Source organism: Nematostella vectensis, chromosome 1, assembly GCF_932526225.1.
Source record: "Nematostella vectensis chromosome 1, jaNemVect1.1, whole genome shotgun sequence".
Classification (NCBI taxonomy): domain Eukaryota; kingdom Metazoa; phylum Cnidaria; class Anthozoa; order Actiniaria; family Edwardsiidae; genus Nematostella; species Nematostella vectensis.
In genome coordinates this window covers 5,696,308-5,715,886 of record NC_064034.1, presented here as the reverse complement: position 1 = coordinate 5,715,886, position 19,579 = coordinate 5,696,308, and the positions used below count along the sequence as shown (strand labels likewise).

Below are 19,579 nucleotides of genomic sequence, written 5' to 3'. Positions count from 1 at the left end.
TCTGTGGATTCTTGGTGCGTTGTGTCCCAATAGTTCGACCTCTTTCTTTTTCGTTTTTGTGCTCTTCCCTTTTCCATTTTTTCAAGTTTCACGATACAGCAAAGCAGTTGTGTATTCAATAGAACAATCCCAGCCAAGGAAATACAAGTCAAAATCATCTCTGCGACCGGCATTTCCTTTAGATAATAATTGCAGACACTTTTCAATAATCTCTCATAGAACTTGCACCTGTAGGTTCTGCAGATGGGCGATCTCTTTCTAGAAAAATCAGTAAATATTCCCTTGCAGACAATCGTCTCGTGATTGCGGGTCTACCCGGATGCCTTGTCTTGTACACATTTAGCGTCTTTCAAATGGTTGGAGAGCAAGATCCCAGCTGGATGATTAATGACAATAAATCCTTAGCTAGTGGCTGAGCCAAGCTTACGCACGTCATGCCTAGCGATTTCCGACAAAGACGCAAAAAAAAAAAAAGCGCTCCAGTCATATTCAATCAGCCCCCATGATTCCTTTGCTCAAATTTATCTCGAAACGTCAGCGATTCTACTATTGTTTTCATATAGCATGCTGGTGAACTATGTGGTCTGCCTTTTGAAAACTAAAACTAATATCGAAACGTCAGCGAATCTACTATTGTTTTTATATAGCATAGTGAACTACGTGCTCTGCCTTTTAAAAACTATAAAACTAATATACGTCGGCGAATCTACTAATGTTTTCACATAGTATAGGTGAACTACGTGGTCTGCCTTTCAAAAACAATTTAAGATTATGCCTTGTAATCTTTAGAGGGGCATTACAGCGCACTGCACTCACCCCTAGAATGAATTTGTATATACAAATAGCAAAAACGTCGGGCACGTTTCGGCTAGCTCGTCGGGAACTGTTCACGCATCACGGGGTAGTAGCTTAGAATACGCTTCGTAACATGACCGGGATATCTAAGTTAACACGGAGAGCTGGTCGTAGAATACGCCTCGTAACAAGACCGGGATATTTAAGTTAACACGGAGAGCTGCTCGTAGAATAAGGCACATTTCAGCCAAATTAGAGGGTAATTTCGTGGTTAATTATCAGAATTTAGCCTAACACTGTTTCTACTGCCCTTGCCTGCTTCACTCGATCCACTTGAATCAGTTCGTAAGCAAATGAGCGCGCTTTCCGCTAGGAATGGCGAGCAGCAAACAAGGAAATGCATATGTGTCGAGTCGAAGCCGACTGGCATTCATTTCCCTTTATAAAAAAAAACAAAGTTTTTTACAAAGGTTCTTCAATCTTTAATTTTTCAAATTAATTAATTTATAATTAATGGTCTAGTTTCTTCATAATCCAGCTGATTTTGTCTGAAAAACAAAAGAAAAGAATTATTTATAACAATTATTTATTTTAGACAAATTTCCAAAACAAGAACTTACCTGGTGCATATACCATATATGATTAAGACGGCCATCTAAATGAGAGGTACAATTAGAAAATAGTATGTTTCCCCTTTTGTGGGGGAACTGGGAAAACATGTATAAAATGTCCCCTCCTGTAAATGTCTCTCTCTGAATCAATTCTGGCATCAATGTATCGTTTTCTTTATATTTCTAGCGAGCTAGTGCTCGAATCATTTTATTTTGTAGATCTTGGTGGTACTGCTGTTACGGTAGTAGTCCAACTCAAATCTACTGTAAGGTACTATTCAAAGGCCTTAAACACTCTTGAGCATGCAAAGAGCGCCACTCGAGGAGGGGCTATTGTAAGACTTGCTCTCTTTTGTCAACATGTCGTAAACGTAACAACGTAACAGGTTGATGTTGCCTGAATCCCTTACTGTGCACAGACAAAGCTTACCTGGAAAAGTGTCACAAATCCAATTATCTAAGAAATACAAAATAAATACTTTTGCTTTATATTCGCAAAGATACTACATCTTAGCAGCACTCCCTTCCCTATAGGTAGCATGTTTTTCGTCACGTGGTTGTAACTTAACACTTCTGTCCCCACCCCCTGGCAGTTGCATGTTAGCCGTCACGTGTCTTACCGCTCCTGTCCCCTCCCCCTGTCAGTCTTCTGTTAGCATATTGGTCGTCACGTGGTTGTAACTCAACACTTCTGTCCCCTCCTTTTGTAAATAGCATGTTAGTCGTCACGTGGTTGTGAATTTCCACTTCTGTCCCCTCCCCCTGTCAGTGCTAGCATGTTAGCCGTCACGTGGTTGTTACCTACCACTTCTATCCCCTCCCCCTGTTAGTTGCATGTTAGTCGTCACATGTCTTACCGCTCCTGTCCCCCCTTCCCCTGTCAGTCTTTTGTTACAGTGTTAGTCATCACGTGGTATGTGTAACTTTCCACTTCTGTCCCCTCCTTTTGTCAGTAGAATGTAAGTCGTCACGTGGTTGTAACTTACCGCTTCTGTCCCCTCCCCTGTCAGTGGTGGTATGTTAGTCGTCACGTGATTGTAACTTACCGCTTCTGTCCTCTCCCCCTGTCAGTGGTAGAATGTAAGTCGTCACGTGGTTGTAACTTACCGCTTCTGTCCTCTCCCCCTGTCAGTGGTAGAATGTAAGTCGTCACGTGGTTGTAACTTACCGCTTCTGTCCTCTCCCCCTGTCAGTGGTAGAATGTAAGTCGTCACGTGGTTGTAACTTACCGCTTCTGTCCTCTCCCCCTGTCAGTGGTAGAATGTAAGTCGTCACGTGATTGTAACTTACCGCTTCTGTCCTCTCCCCCTGTCAGTGGTAGCATGTAAGTCGTCACGTGGTTGTAACTTACCGCTTCTGTCCCCTCCCCTATCAGTGGTGGCATGTTAGTCGTCACGTGATTGTAACTTACCGCTTCTGTCCTCTCCCCTGTCAGTGGTAGCATGTAAGTCGTCACGTGGTTGTAACTTTCCACTTCTGTCCCCTCCCCTGTCAGTGGTAGCATGTAAGTTGTCACGTGGTTGTAACTTTCCACTTCTAACCTCTCCTTTTGTCAGTTGCATGTTAGTCTTCACGTGTCTTACCGCTCCTGTTCCCTTCCCATATCAGTCTTTTGTTAGCATGTAAGTCGTCACGTGATTGTAGCTTACCACTTCTGTCCCCTCTCCCTGTCAGTCTTCTGTTAGCATAGTTGTTACGTCGTAATAACCTTGCCACTTTTTCCCCTTCCACTGTCAGTAACATGTTAGACGTCACGTGTCTTACCGCTGCTGTCCACCGGAAGGCGAAATACTGCATTAGAGCCCCACCCAAAACTGGTCCAACGAAGCCTCTGCAAGTGAAATATAGGTATCAAGTCATTAAATGTAAACAAGATCAAAGAAACAGTGCTGATACTAGGTTTAAAAAAAATAAAAGATGTTGAAGTATCGTAAGGCCACAAACCCGAGATTCTGTGCTCCTGTGAGTAATCCGGAAAGTAGAGAGTCTGTCGATGCGTCGGCTGGGAAACCTCTAGCGCTATGGGGATACGTAATTATATTCAAGGCAAATTGGCACGACCAGTGATTATAAGCCTTTTCAGAAAAAATGTTCGATATCGGGGGACCTAAGTACTTACTAACAGCAATGTAGCATCTCTGGCATGGCGGGTACGAAACACAGGGTGCAGGACACCCCACTCACAGCCAGCGCCACGCCCAACAGCCACACCTTCCTAGAGGAGGATTCGCAAACCAACGATGCTATGTTATAAAGAACGTGTGAAGGATAAACCAACAACGATGATCTGTTATAAAGAACGTGAACAGGACAAACCAACGACGATGCCATGCTATAAACAGATAAAGAACGCGAACAGGACAAACCAACGACGATGCAATTTTAAAGAACGTGTAAAGGACAAACCAACAACGATGACATGTTAACAAGAACGTGTAAAGGATAAACCAACAAGCGATGCTATGTTATCAAGAACGTGTGAAGGACAAACCAACAACGATGCTCTTTTATAAAGAACGTGTAAAGGACAAACCAACAACGATGCTATGTTATAAAGAACGTGTAAAGGATAAACCAACAACGATGCTATGTTACAAACAAACGTGTAAAGGACAAACCAAGAACGTTTTTATAACGCTTTCTTATAAAGAACGTGTAAAGGACAAACGTCAAGATATTTTGCAATAGGAGTTAGGTTTAGCGATTCTTCTTAGGTGCCATCCTAAGGGGCTGCGAATTTTTTTTAACAACCCTAAAAATGGGCTTTCTAAAGGGGGTATCCTACTGAAATCCTGTGGGTTGTTCAATCTTTCATCCTCTCCCCCAGTGTATTTAATATTCAACACTCCCTAAAAGAAATCGGGTGCTCTCCTTAGCAGTAGCGGTCACTAAACTCGACCAAGGCTCTCCAGCGGCTACAAAGGGAAACAGGCCTTATGCGAAACAGAGCGCGAAGAGGAGAGGCAGTTTAGGTTAATGGGAGGGACTTACCTTTGAGGGAGTAGAGTGAAGAATGGAGCCGGTCCAGTCATCATCAGACCAGCACTAAGCACTAAGAAGCCAATAATCATGCATGTCCTAAAGGCACGCTGTAAAAAAAATAATAATAACAGCATCAACAACAACAACAACAACAACGACGACGACGACGACGATGATGATGTCATAGCCTATGGAAACATCCAACACGAAAGTCGGATCAACAACGGACTAGCAAATTCCCATGAGCCTTCTCCACGTGTATTCATCATGTTGTCGAGATAAACTCTCTATAGAAATGTAACGCCCACTCACCGTTTTTGCGCAAACGTAGCCTGCTACCGGCGTAGATAGCGCATAGGAAAGGGCAGGGATTAAAAACAGAAGCCCGATCTCTGCTGAGTTAAGACCGAGCTGCAAGATCACCACACGATACATGTGAGAGAGCACAAGTAGGAACAGGTATGAAATTGTGTTAAAGGCTATAGGAGTGGTACACATGACACCTAAGAACAAGCAAAATGTATAGAAGTGTGTAAAGTAATCACGACATGTGAGAGAAAATATACAGTGAAACGGGTATAGAATTGTGTATGGAATTGTGTCAACCGAGCCACATAACTACCACATCTGTAAAACTAAATGTAATTGAAAATATACAGTGAAACGGGTATAGAATAGCTACACTACCTCGTCCTTGCCGTACGGGTCGAGAGTCACATTGAACCACGTGTAGGCGATTGTTCCTATTATAAGTACTAGAACTACAAACAGAAACAGGACTGTGAGAGGTAGCGACATTTATCATTCCCGCTAATTCCACATTAGTCGCAAATTCATCTGTTACGCTACTAAAGGCATCTGGCTGAACGGAAAACTAGCCTGTTACTTCTTCAAACATCTTTTGATGTTAGGCTAAAATTCAGTGAACTTACTTGTGATCACCACGCCAGGTACCTTCAACGCTTTCTTCAGATTAACTTGACTTTCTGCGAAGTCTTCTGATAAAAAGAATCCATGATGAGTGAGGCCAAATCTTACAAGCGTCTATAGAACTCATTTTTGCGTGCGTCTGTCCTGTAGTAGGTGCACAGATGACGTCCCAGCGTGTCATGAACAAAAAAGAAAGCAACGAGACGCAGTCGACTCTGTTAGAGGACAGACGCACAAAAAATGACATCTATTTTTTTTATACAACAATAAAAATGTTTCTTACGTTACAACGTTACAATCAAGTTTTGTTGAGCGCGCGTGACCAATCAGAGGTCGCGATTTACGAGTGTCATTTTATAAATCGCCAGCCTCTTCCTGCCTTATTCCCGGCAGACCTATGTTGGCATACATATTAAATGGCTGACCTGTTACGTCTCGTAGAAAATACCAAACAAGAAACACGGAAAGCACGAGGAAGCATGACACAGCAAGAAATGGAGCTTTCCAGCCACCGATCTAGAAATAAGAAACACAGATAGGCTAGATAGGCTAGATATCGAGAAAAACAATTCCTCTTGTTTAAAGATGCGATAAATAAGATGCATTCGAACTCGCCTAAACGAGACTGGCCTATAATGGGTACTCGGCTATACGGCACTTACTTTCAAGTTCCTACTAAAACCATCTATAAAATTACCTCGCAAATAAGATATTTTGGTATTTAAAACGGCAAAAAGTCGAAGTTTCCAGCTATATCTGATGTTTATGTGAGCTTTTTAGTGCATAAACAAAATCTTAATATTGTTTTTAAAAGAGGCCCGTTAATCGCATGGAAGGTCAGGTCGCATTGGGCCGCCACTTTTATTCTCCTCAGTTATCCGTTTTGAGATGACGACTTTATGGACTGAGGTTCTAGAGACATAGCAATGGAGAGTTATCTGACTCGCAGTTAGTGGTTAACTTACCTCGAATAGTGCTCCGCCCAGGACTGGCGCTACAGTGAAGCCAAGGCCTGAACTCATCTCGACAACACTCTGCTTATAACACAGACGATATATTAAAATAAAGACATCGCGAATTAAAAAACAAAACGATAATTTACTTGTGATGCGACGTGAAAAAGTGTCTTTATTTAAGCCTTCTTTTAGCAAGCCCGCACCCCTTAACATATCGGCGGAAAGTCCACTCGCGGATCGCAATAGACGTTTGTCGTTTGTAGAGAAAATTACATAGCATGAGCAAATTAGATTTTAAAAATATGGCATCCTAGATCACTTTGCAAGTATGTCATAAATCTAAAAGCCAAGCTTTTTTGTGGCCAAACCTGATAATAAACGTCCCGTGGAGATACTGTAATGGCATTAAAAAACCTTTTTATTCTTTCGGGGGTGCTCAGATTTTTATCAGAAAACTCACCACCACCCCACCCTCCCCCCCCCCCCCCCCCCCCACCACCACTGGGAACATATTAGGTCCACTATATCAGATTTCGCACCCCCCCCCCCCCCTAAAAAAAAAAGAAATTGATACGGGCCATACATGGATTATTTACGAGATTATTTGCTCACTTTAGGTAGGGATAGGGCTTTATAACAACCTGATAATCTTCTTTTATAATCACGCAAATCACACAACCTACCATAACTGTGGGCACGTGGCTTCTAAACTGTCCAATCGTGATAGAGATGACGCTGTTTTCGCACGCAGCCGCGCCCAGTGCGCTGATTGCCCGTATAAGGAAACATATCCCGGCAAACACTGCGCCCTTCGGCAATCGTATAGTAAAACTAGCACAAATAAAAAAGACTGAAGCTTGTGTGATAGTTAAGAACAAATAAAATTAACCAAGTCAAATCCGCGAACCTGGAAAAGGTTATACTTGATTATTATTTCCGGCAGAAAAAGAAGAGAAATGCGTAAAATTTCCACAAAAAGTGAATAATGTGACTAATTATTTATGTTAATTATTATTTAACGTTTATGTTTTTGTTTGTTTGTTGTTCTTGTTGTTCTTTTGTTTGTCTCTTCGTGTCAACCCCCACTTTTTAATTTTTTTGCAAGTAATAATGATAATGATGATGATGATGATGATGATGATGATGATGATGATGATGATGATGATGATGATGATGATGATGATGATGATGATGATGATGATAATGATGATGATCATATCAATATTTGGGTGACCTTAAAACTCGCTCGGCCAATCTCTTGGAGGCCTGGGTCTAAGGGCTTTTCAAGGCTTGTGTGATAAAGATTTGACCAAGCGATAATGTTTTTTTTTTACACATTTTTGCCTCGAGTCTCAAATTGACAGGGATCAGCATTTTTCATCATGTTTTCTGGAGATCAGGGAGCGGGAAAACTTTAGCTCTTCTAAATATGGGCATCTATGCCCATATAAGGCAATGCATACGAAGGACACTATCCATAGGGAATATGTTTGATATGGATGATGATGGTGGTGATGATGATGATGATGATAATATATTATTATAACTCTTACGCAAACGCTAGCTGAGCCGCTCCATTCACCACGAGTCCGCACATCAAGACAGCTTTTGGACCGAACCTTGGAATCTAGACAGACGATATTTAGATATGTATGGGAACTGAATAATAGGAATAAGTCTACGACTATCAAATTAGATGAGCAAGGGGGCGGGAGTTCAAAGGTAACCCTGTCAATCTTAGAGCGTCAATGACAAAACAATGTCCAGGAGAGGGAAGGCGGAAAATGTTATATTATTTGAGTGGATCCTTATGGATAACCTGATCTGCTGAATTGGGGCATGTCTACCTACCAGATATGTGCCTATGGCAGGACAAGCCATGAAGGCGACCAATGAGTAAATTCCGAAGATCAATCCGCTGACCGTAGAGCTAACGCCATGCTGCTCCGCCTGAAACGTAACGTTTCTATAAGCTGCGTGCTCATTAAACACGTGTTTGTGATGTTGCGTGTTCGCGAGTTCCACATTTGTGAGTCACGTGTTCGTGAAGTTGCGGGTTTCTGAGTCACGTGTTCGTAAGGTGCGGGTTTCTGAGTCACGTGTTCGTGAGTTGCGTGTCCCTGAGTCGCGTGTTCGTGAGGTAGTGTGTGCGCGAGTACATTGTTCGTGAGATTGCGTGTTCGCATGGTTCTTTTTCTTGCAATGCTTCATTCCACGTATTAGGTACTACAGGGCCGTAGCAGGGGTAAGGCACTGGGGGCACGTGCCCCCCCCCCCCCCCCAATATGTTAAACAATTATAAGGAAATGATCAGTAGGGGCGTGGCTGTGCCTAAATTGCCCCCCCCCCCACCCCCAGTATTTCGAGGCCTGCCTCGGCATTGCATTAGCAATGCTTTTAGGGTAATTTGGGCTTGTTATGAAACTGAACTGCCATGGAATTGATTAAAACTGACTAGAGACATAGCCAAAAAAGTTTCTAAAGATGAAAGACCAATGAGTAAATTCCGAAGATCAATCCGCTGACCGTAGAGCTAACGCCATGCTGCTCCGCCTGAAACGTAACGTTTCTATAAGCTGCGTGCTCATTAAACACGTGTTTGTGATGTTGCGTGTTCGCGAGTTCCACATTTGTTAGTCACATGTTCGTGATGTTTGTGTTCCTGAGTTACGTGTTCGTGAGGTTGCGTATTGGCAAGTTCCATATTCTTGAGTCCCGTGTTCGTGATGTTGCGTGTTTCTGAGTCACGTGTTCGTGATGTTGCGTGTTTCTGAGTCACGTGTTGGTGATGTTGCCTATTCCTGATTCGCGTGTTCGTGAGGTTGCGTGTTCGCGAGTTCCATAATTGTGAGTCACGTGTTCGTCAGGTTGCGTGTTCCTAAGGTTGCGTGTTCGCGAGTTACATAATTGTGAGTCACGTGTTCGTGATGTTGCGTGTTCCTGAGTCGCGTGTTCGTGACGTTGCGTGTTCGCGAGTTCCATAATTGTGAGTCACGTGTTCGTGATGTTGCGTGTTTCTGAGTCGCGTGCTCGTGAGGTTGCGTGTTCGCGATGTTGCGTGTTCTTGAGTCGCGTGTTCGTGAGGTTGCGTGTTCGCGAGTTACATAATTGTGTGTCACGTGTTCGTGATGTTGCGTGTTTCTAAGTCGCGTGTTCGTGAGGTTGCGTGTTCGCGAGTTACATAATTGTGAGTCACGTGTTCGTGATGTTGCGTGTTCCTGAGTCGCGTGTTCGTGAGGTTGCGAGTTCGCGAGTTCCATAATTGTGAGTCACGTGTTCGTGAAGTTGCGGGTTTATGAGTCACGTGTTCGTGAAGTTGCGGGTTTCTGAGTCACGTGTTCGTGAGTTGCGTGTCCCTGAGTCGCGTGTTCGTGAGGTAGTGTGTGCGCGAGTACATTGTTCGTGAGATTGCGTGTTCGCATGGTTCTCTTTCTTGCAATGCTTCATTCCACGTATTAGGTACTACAGGGCCGTAGCAGGGGTAAGGCACTGGGGGCACGTGCCCCCCCCCCCCCCCCCGAATATGTTAAACAATTATAAGGAAATGATCAGTAGGGGCGTGGCTGTGCCTAAATTGCCCCCCCCCCCCCACCCCCAGTATTTCGAGGCCTGCTACGGCATTGCATTAGCAATGCTTTTAGGGTAATTTGAGCTTGTTATGAAACTGAACTGCCATGGAATTGATTAAAACTGACTAGAGACATAGCCAAAAAAGTTTCTAAAGATCAGTTTTGAATTGTTGAAGGTGTTTTTAAATTTATTAGCGTGTCATTCTTTAACTATATTTGCATCTTTTCCCACGCTTTGAATAATATTAAGAATTTTTTAGCAATATACAATGATAAAACGAAGAATCAAGCGGGAGTTTTTTTAAACAACCTTTTGCGGGGAAAATAGAGCAAATAAAAAAATATATATATCAGAAAACATCATGCGTATGAATTAAGGAATTTCGGGGGAAAAATGCCTCGGACAAGAAGGGGTAATTTATTAACCCAGCTTCACACACTCCCATTCATGTGTTCTTAGGATTGCTTTAGTAGTTTTAGTATTTCCATAAGCTTTATTCTAACGTTACTTTGGGTGATGTGTACTGTTTGTCGTTATTTTTTCACAAGGGAATATTAATCTTATTAAATCTTACCTCATGTGTAAGAAATGCCGTCGGAAGCGCACCACAGCCGATCGATAGGAAATAAATAACGACAGGAAATACAAAACTAAAGACGAAAAACTTGCGCATCAGTGCGAAACACGATAGAGATGGACTCTCCGAATCGCTGAATTCGTCCATTGTCGTGATCTAAATGAACGACTGGGTCGGCTCGTTTGTTTATGATGCTGAATATACGCTGTCACAAGAGTCACCTTCGGATCCATGTGAGAACACGGCGGTCTATTACGTAATACGTTTTGTATGATCACGATAACGAGTAACTTATTGTCTCAGGCACGGGCGCTAGGATAGTCCCAGTCTCTGAACTATCTGTATTTGAAAATTTGAATTTCAACAGAATCGTTATGTGTGTGCATATACTGGCAGGCACTCTAGCTGAATTAACTCATTCATGATTAACTGGCGCTTCGAGTTCTACAAACAAACCAAGTCACTAGAAGGCGCGTCTCGCTCATTCAGCGCACTGAATGGAGGTGAATATAGGGGTTTGTGGCGATTTAAAGGATTCGTGGGGGTTCTTCAATGGTCGGGGGGTTGATTGGGTGTTGGTTCTTTTTTTAAATTATTAGAATATACCTTTTCAATTTTTGAGTTATAAAATTTTCTTCGGATTTCCGTTAAATTTCTCAAAATTTATTCCATTTTGTATTTCCGTATTTTCCCCAGTAGAAGGGGTGATAGTCGTATTTGTTTGTGTAAAAAAAATTCGATCCGCCGGAAACAGAATACAGCGTTTTAGCGCCTTGCAAAAGGTCATACAAATCGTGTTATTTCAAAGCTGGTCATCAATTCAAAACAATTTTCATTAATATTTTCTATAGATGTGTTTTATTGCTGTTTATATCCCGTGTTAAAAAAAATACTAAAATAATTCAGGGGCATCTGTTTTTATAAAAAGGTAAACACTCTTAGGATGGAAGTGTCTGCAAAGACCATTGGGTTTATTCGAGCTATATCGGTACAAAAGCCTTCAGATGCTTTCTATTCGGGCATGCTGTGGTGGATAATTGAAAGTTGTGACGTCACGCCAGGTGCAGCCCTGATCAGCAAAATAATGTACTCTGATAAGTGTGATACTTCGGTAGTATTGAAACTCTGTTTGCGTTTACAGTAAAGCTTTGTATTTAATATAGTTTCGCATTAAAGCTTTGTATTTCATAGGGTTGATGTTGAAAGATCAATTATTTTTATTGTTTTTCCCTTTTTTTGTGTCGGAAAAATGATCATAATTTTTAAAAGCGAGCATAATTTGAGCATAACTTTGATCAAAAGCGAGCAATGCTACTAGCGTATTATGCCAGTTTTACTAGCATAATCGACTCGTCCCTCCTCTCTTTTTTTTCATAGAATTTTTAGAATTTCCTTGCCAAGGAAATTCTAATATTGATATTGCATCTGCTACGTTGTCACACCAATGTCGATTTATTTTCACCCCCAACGTAACAAAAAATTTCAAGCGCCATGTAATAATGATGGGAAAAGCGCTGTGTGATGCCGTCCGCCGCCGACGACGAGTCTACAGCTTCGGGATCTTCTAGGCACAGTTACATCTTTTACGGTAGACCATCTTGCACCTGGTGGTAGATAACAATGCAGCTTGTTAAGGAACCAAAGCGCCCGCCGCGTTCAGCTCTTAAGGACGACAGAATAACAGGTGAACCCCGATAACCTGATAACCCGAACTCCCCACTAGCTCGGACAGATCGAGTTTCCTAGGGACCAAGTCTTTTCAACTTCGATAACTCGAAATCCCAATAACTCGGACAGATCGAGTTTCCTAGGGGCCAAGTCATTTCAACTCCGATACAACGAACTCGTTTTCGACGATAACAGTATTGGAAAGTTATCTAAGTAAGGCGAATCAAATGATCTTGGGCGAAACGCACGATTTTCTCACTAACCAATCAGCACGCGCTTTTTACAGGTGTAAATGGTCTCCGTTAATAACCATCAGAAGAAATATTTTGACTACACCCAAAGGCCCTCACCAAATCCGCTTTTTAATACAACTGAAAGTAGCTTGACTGTTTGCGTGAACTTACTTCTGTGATTTGACGCAGCAAGCGTAGCACACGGCCGTGAAGCCGCGTTCTGAAACCGGAACCACCCCCATTGTCCACACATCTGGGAGTAAAACCTGCTTGGCTTGCGGTAAAACGAGTGAAGCCTCGAACGCCTTATATTCGGGTACACCTCCGGTGGCCTATAGTCAAATGGTCACCATTTAATCAAATTGATTTCCCTCCTTGTCTGTGGTTTCTCTTGTGAGTACAACACAGTGCTATGAAAAAAAACTATTGGGGGATCTTAACAGATGGTATGTTCACATGGCACGGTTTACGAAGGCGTAGATGAATTTGCGGTAGAGAATTGAGTGATAAAATGCAGAAAAGGTGATTTGGTACCATTTGGAAAAATAAAAATCCGAAGGAAACAGTTAAAAAAATATGAAATATGCGCGAAAGAAAATATGTGCCAAGAGTTGGTAATGCAAATAGGAGAAAGCAGTGCTCTGGCTCCTTTTATTATTAATATCAGTATTCAGAATTGACATAGATAAATCCTATTCATTTTAAAACTAATGTTGTGGGCACTGCGTGACGCGATACTTTGTCAAGAGAGCATAATGAGTAGAAACTCAATTTCAATTTGATGCACTCTTAAAATAATCATTACTATTATTTTTTTACGGACATATACTTTCTGCACTACATGTGTTTCGATTGACCCCTCTCTATAGTATCATATGTAAAATCAGATGCTAGTTTCCGAGGAAGGATTTCTTTTACGCGACCATACTCTGTATGTACTTAACAGAGAATACTTGCGTCTTTTCAAGGGGATAATCGCCTTTGGCCGCGTCTTCCTACAAAGAGAAAGAAGTCCTTCCTGGAAAGTGTCACTGAACACCACGTACAAGACTGGGTTGAGCGCTCCATTAGCTCGCACTAGAAACTCCACCGTGAATACCGCAGCGCCAGAGACTTGTACGCTGGAAAAGTACAACAAAAAAGTGACCAACTGTAGAGGTAACCAGCAGATGATAAATACCACTAGCACCAGCACAAGCATCAACACTACCTTCCGCCTCTTGTGTCGCACGTATAGCTTGTTCTCTATGTTAACATTTCCGGGGATCTCGCGGTACCATAGTTCATAACTGATAGACGAGTACATAACAGCCATTGCCGTGAACGGCACTATGTAGATGATGACGAAGAGGGCGATAATATAGATTTTACAGGCGAGCTGAGGCGCGGCGGGCATCAAAGTAGACCAGTCCTCTACACAGTAAACAGTCCCAGATGCAGTGCTCATATCGTAGACAAAGAATAACGGGATCATGAAGACTAAACTTAAAACCCAAATGATTACAATAATGCATTTGAGGATGCACATGTTCATAATGTTTCTCATCGGTTTGATGATGGCGATGTAGCGGTCGAACGCGATGGCGGTCATCGTGAGCACGGAGCTTGCCATCAATCCAAACGTGGAAGAGTTGAGTAGCTTGCAGACAGCGATCCCGGCGCTACCACCCACCAGTAGCCCGAGCCCCATGATGTTGACCATGAAGGGCGGCATGGAGATACAGGTGAAGAGCAGGTCGCTCACAGACATGTTTACCAGCAGGTAGAACGTGGCCGTCTTCAGACGAGGAGCCTTGAATACCACGACGACGAAGAGAATGTTACCCACAAGTGAGAGGACCCCGACTAGCCCGCAAGCCACAAGTTTGAACACGTCTTCTGTTGCTGTGCCGCCCTGCCCCCAAAGAGATCCGTTAATTTTACTTCCCGGTGATACCGAGTTATTCCAATCACTCATGATTTGAAATGTGTATTTTTTTGCAAGCTTAAAATGTGCTCCAAGTTTTCCTTCTTGAAAAGTTCCCGTTCTGAACGCTTCATTGACTATAATCTTTCTCGATTTGGAATGTTCTTTTAAACAAAACTTGAAGCTGGCAAGAAATTAAAATTGCAGGAGAATGCAATTATCCAATTGAGAGAATCGTAGCTAATCGCTGTTAATAAAAAGTACAGAGAGCCAATGAGAATTACTCGCCGCCCTTGGTCAGCTGCGACACGCATAAGTGTATTAAACGTACAGCAATAAAATATAATTGATTGTCATGCTCACTGTAATTTATCGGGAAAGAGCACGCACATATCATTGCGCTAATGTCCCACAGCGGGAAAAGCAAAAGCTTTTTAACCTTAGACAGCGTTACAAAGTCACCATTTGTTAAGTACGCATGCGCATTTCAATCAGAAGTTACGCAAAATATGACATTAGATTCGGTAAATATGACATTAGATTCGGCACTTTAATTAGTCAAAAGCGACAAATTAAGTTAAATTGTCGGTACAATAATATTTCATTCATTCAATTAATTTCGCTTAAGCAAAATGCAAAGGCCCATTTAATAATAAGGTAGGAATCCTGCAATTTGTTTATTTACCAATTCCTGACCGGTATTTCAGGTGAATTGAACATCTGTAAATGTATTAAATGTATTATACTTAGTCTTCAAATGAGGAACCGAAACATTGCCCGCGGCGAACGAAAGAAGAGGTGTAAATATCTTGCACCAAATGCCCCACCAATGACAAAAAAAGACAAACAATAAAACTAACAGGTAAAATTGAGGTAAAAATAAATTAATGAGATTGATATAATGGATAAGACTAGAAGAAATATTTTAAAGCTAGATTAATTCTAATTAGCAAATAATATCGGAAAATAAAATAAATAGAAAAGCAAGTATAAACCACAATAGCAAGAATGTCGATTGTAAACACCATATTTCCAAAAGGCGTAACTATTAAAGTTTAGTTAGAAAGAATCATCAATCAAAAACTCAAATAATAATGGTTGGTTTACTTGGATATTCGTTCGCTATATGTCCATCCCTGACATTTCAAGATCATTTTACGGCAAGACCTCCTGGAAGATCACGAGCAATTTATAATACTAGAAATGGTATTGCACTTGGATCACAATACTACTAAGAACGGGTAGAAATAGAAAATCTAATGGAAACAAGGAAATCTAATGTGGTAAAAGATTGATGATCTCGTCGAAACAATGGCTAGACGGGCAATACAAAAAAACTTTATGCGTAACTGCTGAGAAATAAAAATCATTTGAAGCTGCGAGGAGCATGGATGGTGTTGATTTGAGAACGCTGTTGATTTGAATAAAAAAATGAAAAACAAAATAATTATATGTCATTGGTTTCTCGAGAAAGAGTTATAGTAACCTAGAATATACCTCCATACCTCACGTGACATATCTATTCAATTGCTCTCGTGCTTCTCTTGACTAACCAATCTCTAAAGCAATAGAGACCGTACAGCAGTAAATGAGAAAGAGGCTGGGCCAAGAGCACAAAAAGCACAGCCATCGTGGCGGCCATGCCCGGGCTTCCTGTGTAATCCAGTGCCGAGTAGATGTACGAATTGCCTTCGTGATTGACACCTCCAGCCGCCCAATAGATGACTGTAAATGTGACGTAAGCAAAACCGCATACAAGTGCATAGATCACGTGCAGCACACGCACCGGGAGGTTACTCAGCATAACGTCAGCAAACATCAGAACACAATTCAGAGCATGCGCGTTGATGTTGGAGCTGTCGACGTATTGCCCAGGCACATAGTTAAATCCCCAGTACATGAATGTAACCAGCGGTGCTACGTTTGCCGCGATATTAAAGACGACCCAAGAAACCTTGCACGCTAAAATAAACATCCGGGAATTCTGCGGTAAAGTGGTCAACTTTGTGTTTACTGCGCATGGGTCCTCGAGCTCCAACTGTACGTGATTCGCGGGCTCGTCATTGGCATTGCTATCAGTTGCGATTATCTTCGAGCTTGCAGCGCCAGGGGAGCATTTGTAGTAGTGGTAGGCGGGTAAACAGGCGCCAAGGATGAAGTGAATGTTGAGGATTGTGTAACTCCAGTTTGTTAGAAAGATAAACCACAGTGCGCCCTGATCAAGTCTCATCACTCCGCCGAGGACTGACCACGTGGTGACATACAAAGCCACGAGCGTGCGGTAGATGACGAATATGAGCTGGCAAAACCACTAGGGAAGGGAAAACAACGAACTATTAAAAACAAGGGCTGGTAATACCTCTAGGGAGAGAGATCAGAGAACTGTTAAAAATAACAGCAGGCAAAACCACTGAGGTGGGGTGGGGTGGGGCGAACAGTTACAACTTAAAGCAAGTTAAGGCACAAGGAGACAAGGAGGGAGAAAACACTATCGAAATGTTATAAATTAGGGCTGGTAAAAACACTAAGGGCGGAGGGGGGGGGACAACGAGCAGTTACAAATCAAAGCTAGCCAAGGCGAAGCGCAGAGAGAACAAGTCCCGTACAAAGAGCGCCAACCAGCAGCCAGCATTGGCGACTGACCACAAGGCAAGGAAATGCTATGTTCCAGCATGTTTGCGCGTGGCCTATATCAGCTAGTTAAACCACGTGGAGAAAAGAACCACCATTTTTTCAAAAAATATGAGCGTAATGTTATACCACTCGGAGGATAGAACAACCAACTGTTAAAATATGAGCTTGTCAAACTACTAGGTTATCGCCTTAACCAACTGTTAAGGCGATACGAAAGGCAAGACTTGCCCTTAAATTTTAACAGTCGATTGTCTATAAGGTGAATATGAAGCCCTGAGAGCTTTTCGTTTTCGAGATATTCTAAATCAAAGTTGCGTTGCGAAGGAAAATTTCGCGCCAATATTTTTCACTCAAGCTTCGAAAACAATGGCCTGGACCCATGCAGCTCCAGTTTGGCAGATCTTGACCAGATCCCCTTTCCAAAGTCAGATTCCCAGGACTTGATTAAAGTTTTGTCATCGGAAGCTCTCCGATTTCACATATTACTGCTGTGCCACTCGCCGCTCTCGCAAAACAACAGTGCCTTCGATCTTCACGATCCTTCCCTAAACTATCTACAGTAATCTCAATGGCATAGACCGATAGGTCTTAAAATGGGCTATATCACCGACAGCGCATCTAATTTGCGCACAGTACCTTAGGTTCCTATGTCACGCTAAGGGTTGAAGGCCCTCTTCCTCTTGAGAAGGACTGGCCACGCCACGCCCTCTTGTAAAAGTGAAAAAAAAAATATATATATATATATATATATATATATATATATATATATAGTGTTGGTTTGAGAAAAAATACAAACTACATAGGTTTCCCTACAGGTCTGTTTCGTGGTTGCCCACTCATCAGGGGATTTTATATATATATATATATATATATAGTCAGGCAGATTTGGTAAATACTTATCTTTCCTTTGAGCCGACTACAAAAAAACTGCAATAAATATAATTCAATACACATGTATTTAAGACTTTTAACAAGAAACTGGCACTGCGATATAATACACATTTTTTGGAGGGGGAGCTACAGAAAATGTCAAAGACTTGCATATCTACTCGTACAATCTGTTGTCGCGCGCCAGACTGGAAATCCGGATCACAAAGACCCTGATAGCAAGAGATACTGAGGGTCACCAAACACTTGACTTGTGATCAATTATCATAAAAGAAACGCCAACCGCAGCTCAATACAAAGGCTCGGGCGACGTATACATTGGTAGGGTGTTTGCTGAGCAAATATTAAAATCCTTTGTAGCGAGAAACAGAGCGGAGGTTGTCAAATACGTGTCGGTTAATCAAATCAGCTGGATTCCTTTTCAATCATCGATGAATTTTGGTGCTGTCGTTTCTGGTTAAAATGTTTGCGATTTTAAGAGGGATTTGTAGCATATGGCTCGAGTTTTCCAAATTATTAATTGACACTGTTTTCAACAGCAAGCCTTTTACCACTAGAAAAATTCAAGACACCGCCTCTAAGCACTAGATAGAAAAATTACTTTGAAACTTTTTTCCTTCGTTAACAAAAAACGGTTTGAGTTATTATGTAAAAAAGTAGTTATGACGCTATTGTGTAAACATTAAATCAACGTGTTGACAGTAAAGTTTTTATATTACAAATTGTAAACATACATATAGTATAGGGAAAAGGCATGCAGGTGAGCGGATTGGGATTTTGTCCTACTTGCTTCAATAGAATATCAATATTCTCTACCATCTTTTACATTGACTAATGCCAGTCTTTGCTTCGAGATACGCGCAAATCGTCGGCGACAGAGTTTACGCCCTTAAAAAATCACTTCGACCACGGAACGATCATGATTTGTGTAGACTTCTCTCTGATGTAAACAGTCCCTAAACCTGACCTTAGTCCCACTACAATACGTCGATCAAAGGGTAATAACTATCTATTGTTTAACATTTTTAAAAATTATCTGTCCTGTATGAATTGCGAAATATTTCCGCAGTTTAGGAAATGTGAGCGGTGCATTAATCAACAGCTCGGGTGAAGTGCGGCTAAGGAGCGATCTAGCTTCTGCGATAATGATTAAAGGGATAGGATATCTCCCTATTACACATAAAGATAAGGAAACATCCGCTAAGTTCACCGCAAATAATGTAAAGAAATACCCCATTCGGTAGTGCAACTTGGACATTTTGTTGTTGCATTATTATTAGCATTGCGAGTCGTGAAGGTTTTGGGTATAGGTTTCAGTACTGTCATCAGAGGGCACAATGACGATCGGTTTCCTGTGCTAAGCAGTCCCGTACTAAGAGACTAGAGTAGCTTACCGGGGATGTAGTAAACGACTTGACATCAGGAAAGTCCAATTTTACATTCTTTATCTTGAATTCTTGACGCATCCTGGATGTGTGGAATAAGATATCGCGGCGCGTTGCTAGCCGAGATCGTGCCAAGTTCGGTTGTGTTGTGTTACTTGGTCGTCCGCCCGCATCTAAGCGTATCCGTGTGCGGTGGTGCGTTTTAAACGCCAGAAGGTAAGGAGACCCCCAGCTGAGAATGAGTGACGTCACTCAAGATGCGCAAGGTATCCTGGGATACTTCCCGATGACGCGGCAATCAACCTCAGCTCTACTCCCAAATCATTAATTAAAGCACTATACATTTTGAAGACATTTTTATACAGGTTCATTTATTTATTAAAAATCGAAATGACTACCTTGGTTTTATTGCTCGGAAGCAATAAAAAGTGACGAGGACAAGAG

General features: G+C 42.0%; 3 protein-coding genes across 7 annotated transcripts; all 3 read right to left on the bottom strand.

The window, feature by feature from the left end:
• Window positions 1–1,253: 1,253 nt before the first annotated feature.
• LOC5506454 (MFS-type transporter SLC18B1) lies at window positions 1,254–10,722 on the bottom strand. Of its 3 annotated transcripts, none has more exons than XM_032374860.2 (16): window positions 10,419–10,722; window positions 8,126–8,224; window positions 7,828–7,901; window positions 6,958–7,105; window positions 6,284–6,355; window positions 5,744–5,834; window positions 5,321–5,383; window positions 5,076–5,149; window positions 4,701–4,799; window positions 4,398–4,495; window positions 3,526–3,621; window positions 3,351–3,425; window positions 3,171–3,237; window positions 1,837–1,863; window positions 1,416–1,450; window positions 1,254–1,343 (listed from the first exon to the last, which is right to left on the bottom strand). In XM_032374860.2, the coding sequence occupies exons 1-16, from the start codon at window positions 10,566–10,568 to the stop codon at window positions 1,295–1,297; spliced, it is 1,317 nt and encodes a 438-aa protein (XP_032230751.1). In that variant the 5' UTR covers window positions 10,569–10,722; the 3' UTR covers window positions 1,254–1,294. The 3 variants fall into 3 exon arrangements, with proteins under 3 accessions (XP_032230751.1, XP_032230748.1, XP_032230750.1); XM_032374857.2 differs by having other exon boundaries at window positions 5,321–5,386; window positions 10,419–10,720; XM_032374859.2 differs by having other exon boundaries at window positions 5,321–5,386; window positions 6,284–6,352; window positions 10,419–10,718.
• A 297-nt stretch (window positions 10,723–11,019) lies between these two features.
• LOC5506455 (G-protein coupled receptor 83) lies at window positions 11,020–15,872 on the bottom strand. 2 transcript variants are annotated; one of them, XM_001627128.3, is made up of 4 exons: window positions 15,734–15,872; window positions 13,369–14,216; window positions 12,494–12,654; window positions 11,020–12,025 (listed from the first exon to the last, which is right to left on the bottom strand). In XM_001627128.3, exons 1-4 carry the CDS (start codon window positions 15,743–15,745, stop codon window positions 11,904–11,906), a joined length of 1,143 nt encoding a protein of 380 aa, XP_001627178.2. In that variant the 5' UTR covers window positions 15,746–15,872; the 3' UTR covers window positions 11,020–11,903. The 2 variants fall into 2 exon arrangements, with proteins under 2 accessions (XP_001627178.2, XP_032230726.1); XM_032374835.2 differs by lacking the exon at window positions 15,734–15,872 and having other exon boundaries at window positions 13,369–14,412.
• LOC5506453 (protein rolling stone) lies at window positions 14,760–19,364 on the bottom strand. 2 transcript variants are annotated; one of them, XM_048723345.1, is made up of 3 exons: window positions 19,145–19,346; window positions 17,499–17,570; window positions 14,760–16,539 (listed from the first exon to the last, which is right to left on the bottom strand). In XM_048723345.1, exon 3 carries the CDS (start codon window positions 16,456–16,458, stop codon window positions 15,748–15,750), a length of 711 nt encoding a protein of 236 aa, XP_048579302.1. In that variant the 5' UTR covers window positions 16,459–16,539; window positions 17,499–17,570; window positions 19,145–19,346; the 3' UTR covers window positions 14,760–15,747. The 2 variants fall into 2 exon arrangements, with proteins under 2 accessions (XP_048579302.1, XP_032230728.2); XM_032374837.2 differs by lacking the exon at window positions 17,499–17,570 and having other exon boundaries at window positions 19,145–19,364.
• Between the last annotated feature and the right edge of the window lie 215 nt (window positions 19,365–19,579).